This window comes from Amphimedon queenslandica, unplaced genomic scaffold, assembly GCF_000090795.2.
Source record: "Amphimedon queenslandica unplaced genomic scaffold, v1.1 AMPQUscaffold_13107, whole genome shotgun sequence".
Lineage (NCBI taxonomy): Eukaryota > Metazoa > Porifera > Demospongiae > Haplosclerida > Niphatidae > Amphimedon > Amphimedon queenslandica.
In genome coordinates this window covers 65112-74795 of record NW_003546657.1, presented here as the reverse complement: position 1 = coordinate 74795, position 9684 = coordinate 65112, and the positions used below count along the sequence as shown (strand labels likewise).

At 35.3% G+C, this 9684-nt stretch overlaps 1 protein-coding gene across 1 annotated transcript; it reads left to right on the top strand.

Annotated features, from left to right (window-relative positions):
* The first annotated feature begins 6039 nt into the window (after positions 1-6039).
* LOC105314100 (sulfated surface glycoprotein 185-like) lies at positions 6040-9416 on the top strand. Its single transcript, XM_011408048.1, has 3 exons — positions 6040-6055; positions 6109-6381; positions 9247-9416. Exons 1-3 carry the CDS (start codon positions 6040-6042, stop codon positions 9414-9416), a joined length of 459 nt encoding a protein of 152 aa, XP_011406350.1.
* Positions 9417-9684: the final 268 nt, after the last annotated feature.

The following is a 9684-nucleotide window of genomic DNA, read 5'->3' as shown; positions in this document are numbered from 1 at the left end:
TGATTTGTTTATAATTTAAATAATTCTAATTTTTTAATTATACTGATAAAATATTAAAATATTAATGATTAACCTATTAAGTCAATGGATTCCTGGGTAATTGTAATGGTAATTGTCACAGGCCTACATGTATGACACTGACAAACTGGTTGAGTAAAGCACATGTACTACATGTACATGTGTATGAATGCATTATGTCTCAAACAAATAAATTACCACAACCATTACCATTACTGAAAATCAATACTTTTGTAATAAGTTTGAATTACCATTACAATTCATAGCTGTGCACCTCTCTTTCTCTATACCGTTTTTCTTTCTTTAGTGCCTCAATTATATAATGTACCAAGATACTACCAATGTCATCACATAATGAGTGTTACATATTTCAAGTAAGCTCCAGTACATATTTCCCTTGTTATGTTTGCTTTTGTGGTTTTAGTACAAAGGCATCAAGACAACACTAAAACTGAAACCTGATTTATTAAATTATTTTTTTTATACTTATTATTGTTCAAACAAAATATTTGGCACTTTGCAGCGAATGGCCTTCAGTAAGCAACACACAGCATGAAAGTGCAAATGAGTTGTTGTACCACACATTGTTGATGTATTTTTAATTTAAATTGCAAAAATATATTCTTAAATAATCATTTCCTACTACTATGTAGTGACGGCATGCAATTTGAAACAGTTCCTGAGGCAAGGTCCTTTCACTTGATCCACTCCAAAGATGAGAGATTTAGCAATACATAAATGCATAATGTTGTTTGGTGTCAGCAGATAGGCATGCACAGTTACTTGTTTTGAAAAATAAAAGTACTAATTTTGAATGAACAACTACAGTTAAGCATACTTTCTGCAACTTAATGAGGGGGTGTGGCTGAAGGTTTTCAGTTGAAAACTCCATGGTTTTACATCAAAAGTCCCAAAGACTGTGATGACATGCTTATTAAAAAAATCAGCTAGTGCTACAGCATGGTTAAAAGTTCAATGCAATCATTTAGAAAAATTAGTCTCAAAGTAGCTTATTTGCTTTTCAAGCACTCTGAATCAATAACTGGCTATATTATATCTGAAACAAAGATTTAGTCAAAAAGTCAAAATATGAAACTTGGTTACAACAACCTTTCAACCTGCTGTGGCATGAGCTGCTTTTTGTGTTAAGCATGTCTTTGCAGTTTTTGGGACTTTTGATGTAAAACTTTGGAGTTTTTAGCTAAAAACCTTTAGCGCCACCCTGATTAATTATGCAGAAAGTATGTTTAGCTGATTCTCTGTAGTTCTTCATTCAAATTTGTCCTTTTATTTTTCAAAACAAGTAATTGTGCATGCCTACCTGCTGACACTAGACAACAGTCAGAATTGCACTGCTAACATACTTGAAAAAAAAATCATTTTTAACTTATGTATTGCTAAATCTCTCATCTTTGGAGTGAATCAAGTGCAAGGACCTTGCCTTAGGAACTGTTTCATTTTACATGCTTTTACTATACAGTAGTAGCAAATGATTATTAATTTTTTTTTCAATTTAAATCAAAAATATCATCAACAGTGTATGGTACAACAATTCGTTTACACTTTCATGCTGCGTGTTGCTTACTGAAGGTCATTTGCTGCACAGTGCCAAATGTTTCATTTGAACAATAATAAATATAAAAACAAAATAATTATTTTAATAAATCAGGTTTCAGTCTTAGTGTTGTGTTGAATCCTTTGTCACAAAAAGAAACATAACATGGGAAATATGTACTGGAGCTTACTTGAATTATGTAAGACAGTAGTATCTTGGTACATTGCAAAATTGAGGCACTAAAGAAAGAAAGAGAGGTGCAAAGCAAAGAATTGTAATGGTAATTCAAATTTATTACAAAAGTAATGATTTTCAGTAATGGTAATGGTTGTGATAGTTTGTTTATTGGAGACATAATGCATTCATGCACATGTACATGTATCTGTGCTTTACTCGCTCAGTTAGTCAGTGTCATACATGTAGGCCTGTGACAATTACCATTACAATTACCCAGGAATCCATTGATTTAACCACATGTACATTACATATGACTTACCGTCACTATGCTTCAGCAAATGCAACACAGCATTAATGTTACTTGTTGGACATATCCTAAATAATTAAATGTACATAGATTCAATAAGACACTATACTCCCTCTCACTCTCAGTACATGCATTGTACACAAGGGCACTATAGTGTGCATTGTGTCTGACTGTTACAATTTTGTTAGCATTTATTTGCATTCCTGTTCCCACATTGCAGCAAGTGACATTGTCTGTGATATACCAATGTACTATAAAATAATAATAATACATATAAAAATAACAATAATAATAATAATAGTAATAATTATTATAAAGCAAAAGCAACAACAGCAGGGAAGTGAACAAAACAAAATGAAGAAAACACTGGACAAGCAAAGAGAGACAAGAAAACTAATAATAAAATAAAATCAAATGAAAATATAGTTCTAATTCAGTAGTTAATTAAAAAAACTGGGGTTGATACCATTTCCATCCTTCATACCAATCCCCGACCCCAGCCATTTATGACGGGATCCTCAAACACAAATATTTAACAGCACAAATCAGTGAGAAGGACAGTTTGGCTCTTACCCAGTATAGTGTGGTACTGTGCTGGCAATCCCACTTTGTAGCTAAACTCTCAGCCAGACGTCGAACAAAGAATTCCATCTCTTTACCCATCAGCCCATTAGTGGAAATACACAATGGTGTAAAACTAGCATGTCTATCTTCACAGGCACAACCATATTTCATTTTCTTTTCCTTTTCAACATTCTTAAGAACAGTATCAGGTGTCTTGCTGATGTAAGATGGGGCATCTGTATTGATCACATGTGCATCAAAGAGAGCTGTGGCTTGAGGCTGCCAGACCCCCCCTAGCACTAAAATCAGCGATGAGGGTTTCACGTGGGGGATCTGACAAGCTTCTATCCTGAATCACTGGCTCCTTAACAGTACAGGACCAAACAAGGGAGGTTTTCTCCAACACTATGGTTTATTGGTCGATGTTCGTAGTAAAAATCTCACCTAATACAACCCAAAAGACTAATATATACACACACCAAAATACACACGATCTCACTACTCTTAAACGAGAAGGTGCGGTATAAAAGGCGGTGCCCTGGGCATGGTGGCTTCCGTTTGTTTCACGTGTAAAAATGTCTGCTCTAGACTATTTTGCTTCTTTAAGGAAAAACGCAGGCAGAGAGGGGTTTTGGTACCAAATTGAGTTACATTTTACTCTCAAAGAAGACAAGGACCAGTTTTAGTTAGGCTTGATCGAGTTAAGGGGTCTTTAGGCACTAAAAGAAGGTGCTGGAAATGCTACAGTCTCACTTACTTGCTGATTTAGTCGGGAAAGAGGGTCATAGAGGCTCTATCACATGATACTATAGTTATACTCAATACTTCAGGTAGTTACAATGTGTTTGAAATTAGTGTTAATATAAAATAAGGTATTGGTGATGGGGGACGAAGAGCAGCCATTTTGTGCGTAAATATAGGATCGGCTATTGGGGCGCACATGATTGTGATAGTGTCGCATGGTTGACTGAAGGGTGATCAATTACAGTCAGGTATTATTTATTATTATTGTTATTATTTTATTATAATAATTATCAAAATTATATTTATTTATATTATTATTATTATTATTATTATAGTATAAGTCATGTGATTTGTGCTGAATTTCAGTTCAATGATAGTTGAGTCCTGTAATCGTAACTCAAGTTTATTATGTAGTAGATACAGAAGTAAGTATAATGTGAATGTAAAGTAATCATACATTAAATGGCATTAATATTTTTTAGGCTCGTACTAGCATATACTTTTGCTGGTATATTACCATCACAGTACTGCCATATTTTGATCAGTATTACTTGGTACAGTTGGGAAGATGTACACAATTACAGGAAGCTTCTCACCATCCCCATATCCATTCAATTTTGTTATTGTATATGCTTAATAATTTAGAATAATATATTTTTTGTATTTACTACTTCCAGTGGATCGTTGAATGTTGCAACTGCTACCAGTACTAGGATCTGATTGAGGATCAAGTGGGGGTCTTTTGCTGTAACAACTTCTACTTGATGAGGGTGGCTAATAATTGGTAGTCGGCAAGGCCGCGGCCTTCTTGTCCCAGTGGTGGCAGTTCCTGGGCTGGTTTTTTTATGTAGTAATGAGGGCTATTCCTTTGCCACTATCACTTATAACCTGCCTGATAGCATTATTGACCATGTTTGTTAGGCTGTTGACAGATTTTCAGAATATACAATATAAATATTTGACAATAATGTAAAAAATTATTACTTTAAGTCAATTATACCATTTCTCTTCTTGCCATGCTTTTACCTGTGCTTGTAGGTTAACTCTCTTGCCTTTACTAATTTTAATGTTTTTATAATGCGTTTTGCTAGTGATTTAGCGATGATAAGAACAGTGCCAGTGCGGGAGCCATTTTGTTATTTTCAAATGTGGCCGCCATATTGTGCACAGGGCACCTCCTTTTATACGGTGATGGGCGGAAGCGATTCTATGATCTTGCGTGGATAGTTTTATAGTGCACCTTATTCTTTAACTCTCTCCTTTCTTCTAATCCTTTTTACTCTCCTTTTAGGGTACCCAGAATTACTACAACCGAAGAATACTCTAGCTCCAGTGAAACATAATGTCGTACATCGAATCGAAACTACAGGCCCTCCTAGTTCTGCATGTACTCGGCATTTAGTGCCTGATCGTTTGAAGATAGCCCGTGCTGAATTTGAACACATGCTACAGCTTGGAATTATACAGCCCTCCTCAAGCTGCTTTTCTTCCGCCTTACACTTAGTTCCCAAACCCACAAAAAGGTGATTGGAGACCATGTGGAGATTACCATCAACTCAACCGTGTCACTATTCTGGACAAATATCCTATCCCTCATATTCAGGATTTCAGCTCCACACTTCCTTGCTCCACTATTTTCTCCAAATTAGATCTGGAAAGAGCATATCATCAGATCCATGTACATCCAGCAGATGTTCCCAATACTGCTATAATGACTTCATTCGGTTTATTTGAGTTCTTACGGATGCCCTTTGGTTGAAGGAATGCAGCACATACGTTCCAGCGTTTCATGGATCAGGTCTTACGGGGACTTCATTTTACATATGCTTATATTGATGATGTATTAATCGCCAGTAGCAGTGAAAAAGAACATTGTCAACATCTCAAGCAAATACTTGATCGTTTGAAGGAATATGGAGTTATTGTTAATCCTAGTAAGTGTCAGTTAGGAGTTCTTTCTCTACAATTCCTTGGTCATACTGTTAACATGGATGGAATCTCTCCACTTGAGTCCAGAGTGTCTGCAGTGAGAGATTTTCCTTTACCAAAGTCACAACGTAAACTATGAGAGTTCCTGGGATTAATCAATTATTATGATTGCTTCATACCTCGATGTGCTCAAATACTCCATCCTCTCCATACACTCCTTTCTCATTCTCTCACTAATTCTGAATTGCAGTGGTCTGAGGAATGTCTCACTGCTTTTTACCTCGCTAAAACAGCTTTAGCAATCACCACTTTATTATTTCATCCTAAACCTGGTGCTGTGGTATCTATTATGAGTGGTGCTTCGGATGTAGCTGTGGGGGCTGTCCTACAACAGTCAGTACACAACCAGTGGCAACTAAGTGCTCACAAACACTCTCCAACTGAATGTCGATACAGTACTTACAATAAGGAATTACTTGCCATATATTTAGCCATTAAACACTTCAGGTACTATGTTGAGTGTCGGGCTTTTACTGTGTACACAGACCACAAGCCACTTACCTACTCTATGAACACTAAGTCCGAGAGATCTTTACCTCGATAGGCTCGTCACTTAGACTACATATCCCAATTCATTTTGGACATCCGTTATACTAAGGGAATTAATAATGCTGTTGCTGATGCGTTATCACGAGTAGAGCTAAATCAGGTGGAGAAAAACCCTCCCATTATTGATCTGGAAGCAATGGCTGCTGCACAGGGTAATTATGAGTTCTTGACACATGATACTCCCACACATTCTCTTTCCTTACAGCATACTCCTCTATATCTACTCATGTTGTTGTTAGACGGGATTCAGTTAAACGACCATTGCAATGTCCGTACGATGGTCCATACAAAGTTCTTAACAAGTATTTCACTATAGACCTTCAGGGTAAACATGATAACGTCAGTATCGATCAATTAAAACCAGCCTATTTTGAGTCTCTTAATTCCGTGTCCTCTCATCATAATTCATCTACTCATTCTCCTACTGCTCTTTCTTTCTCAGACACTGCACGCTCGGATACCAATGTTACTCGTACAGGTCGGTGTGTCAGGTTCCCCCGATGACTCAATCTATAAACTGGTATGTCAATTTATTATCATTATTATTGTTATTATTGTTACTATTATTATTGTTATTATTAATTATTACTATTATTATTATGACCATTATGATTTGCAATCATTGAAAGAGAATATATATATATATATATATATATATTGTTATTATTATTAGTATTATTATTATTATTATTATTATTATCATTATTATTACTATTATTATTGTTGCTGTTACCATTGTCCTTATTGTTACACTTGCTTCTCTAATTTTCTCCTCTTTATTATTCATAACTTTGCTATTAATTACATTATCCTTATTTTTCACTTTTTCCTATTCTTGTTTCTCAATTTTGTCTTTCTCTTCTATTCTTCTTGTATTTCTTTTTTTTGTATCGCTCGCCTCCTCTCTTGGGGGGAGTAATGTAGTAGATGCCATGTGCTTATGCGCATGCGCATCAGAGGCACATGTTCAATGTCCTTTAGTCTTCTCTATCTCTCTATTCTCTATCCCTCTTGATCTTTATCTGTGATAACATTTTCATCATAAAATATATTCATTGAGATCTCATGCTTTTCCGACGTATACATTATGCATACAATGGATGTGCAAAATGTACACATGTATATGTAATACTATTAGGTACATTCATATTGACAGTGCCTGCAATACAGCATACACATGGACAGTACATAATATTCTCATACTATATACATTTACATGCATATATGTATTGTAGTACATTTTATTAGATTCCTAGCATCTGAAATGTTGAACTTGGTGAGGCTCCTGCCATTCTTAATTGCAAAGTTTGTAGACGATGATAATTGGGACTGTTTTATTATCTTGGGATCAATTTGTGACATGGTCTGATCTTTCAAAGTGCACCCTGATGATCCAGCTAAACTAGCATGTCGGGTAAATATTTACCTTGAAACTTCATCTGTCTTATTTTCTGGAATTTCCAATAACACCAAAAACGCACTACCTCCTTCATCTACCTAAACAATTGACTCTGTCCTATTACACATTTTTATAAAGACAAAATGATTATTATCACAATAGGTTTGGTCCACTACACCACCATTTTTGCATGCCATTTGAAACAAAGAATGTTTCAAAAACGTCCAATATTTGTTGTTACCAGGCATTAGCTTGGTTATCGTACCATTTAGCTGTTCACCCGGGACTACATGCTTCTAATTATTTTTACAGGCGTGATTACCATTACCTAAATGTACATGTAATTGTTATTGATTTTAAAACATTAAGCATGCGTAAAATTATGTAAAGGAAATCAGTAAATACATATAAATATTATGGGTAATCTATCTACACTCGACATGTTCAAAGAAGAAATTAAAAATACTTTAGAAACACAAATTACTTCAGCAAGTCCATACAGTTTAAAGTATTATTACATTACTAACAGTATAGCGCTTTCAATTTACGGAGCTAACAGTTAGTGAATTTATAAAAATGAAATTTTCATGGAAAAAATTTTTACGCATTGGCAATGTTGGTGCCACACCTTTCATTGCAATTGAAATGTTAGCGGATTTACCTTCTGTGGTTTTCTGCTAACCGCAAAAATAGTGAAAGTTTAGCTCCTCAAAAACAAAGCGATATACGGTACGTTATATACATTGTATACTGTGATTTGGTGTCAATCAGTAACAATTCATGGCAATGAATATATACCTGGCACCATCATACGTGTCAAAAAGAATATTGCAGAGTTTGACTACTGTATTATTCATGAAGTCATAGTGTATGAGGCAGAAAAGGTATTGTTCAGGTGATGCAGTTGCAACAATTTCACAAAAATTTGTGCACTTCAAGTTTCATTAACTGAAACTACGAAGTACGTTATGTTGAAGTCACTAAATGTCATGGAGTACTAAATTTCAAAATGTCTTGCTTTCAATTATCATTGAAAAGGATTTTGTTTTAAAGGGTTATGGTGCTTGTTATAGCTGCATGTATTCTTCATTACTTACGTATATTAAAGTAAATCACCTGTTGATAGTTACAGTAAAACCACAGCTCTAGAGCTCAATTAGGTGGTCTAGCAAGTAGCAAGGAGTCAGGTCTGCCAGTGGCCCTTGATTATAGTGGTGTAGTATTCGTAATTCTAGCTACATGTATCTACTGTGTTAAGAATAACAAAAATTTGTAAATTTAATAAATCAACCCACTCACGCCACATTTCCACCAATCCACTTCATTGAATCCGGATTGTTTTTGCTGTTATTAATTTCAGGTGTGTACACAAATCCAGCAGCTGCATTTTCATAAGATTTATCATTCTTTTATAAGAGTATTTATGTTGGTATCTGTTTACATTTTGCTTCGGATAGGTGATGCGTTCTCATGTATTAGTGTAAACAGAAGTTGAATTAGAATTAATTAAAAATGGATTAGTGTAAACTGGGTCTAAGTGTGCTCAATGAGCAATGTAACACACTTTATGTTAAAATGATATAGTAGAGTATGCTAAAAAGTATGCAACATTTCCTTGTGTATAGCTTGAAGCAAAGAAATTTAAAATAAGAAACATAAGAAGACGTACCACATTATAGACCACATCTTCTACAGTCACTATTTTTGAATTCTCCAGTCATTAATTATATTCATAGCTTACCTAATAATAATTCATCATAACTCACCATTAATATGATGTATTTCCTGTTCTGAAACTATTCAAGTTTTCATTCTGCTTCATCTGCCTTTGTCCCGCTCACGGCTTTCTGTAAAGTCTACTGTTAATTTTTTTTGAAAAAGCAGCAATGAAGTCAGTTTAGTTACAAACTTACATCAGCTATCAATATATTTTCTTCTTTCTAGGTAGTAACTTAAAAATGAATGATGCTGATGAGCATGGAGTTCATGCTCCTCCTTTGCCACCACCAGTAGCTAAAGATGGAAGGCTTCCACCACCACCTCCCACAGACCCACCACCACCTCCCTTAGACCCACAACCAGCACTTGGCCTACCACCTCCACCACCACCTTAAGCACTCCCAGTAGCTGGAAGCCTTCCACCTTCACCACTGCCTCCAGCAATTCCTTTAGCTGGAGGCCTTCTATCTCAACCAGCTTCACCTGGAGCTTATAACTTTTCCAAATAAACTGAAAAGTTTAGTAGGGAAGATAAGGAGTGCTGTATGATTGTAGAGGTGGATTTTCTGGTAGATCTGTCTATTTTTAATTGGTCAGATGCTAAGTTACACCATAGACAGCAGTTTCATCCTATAATACACGTACGTTACTTTACTTTTATAA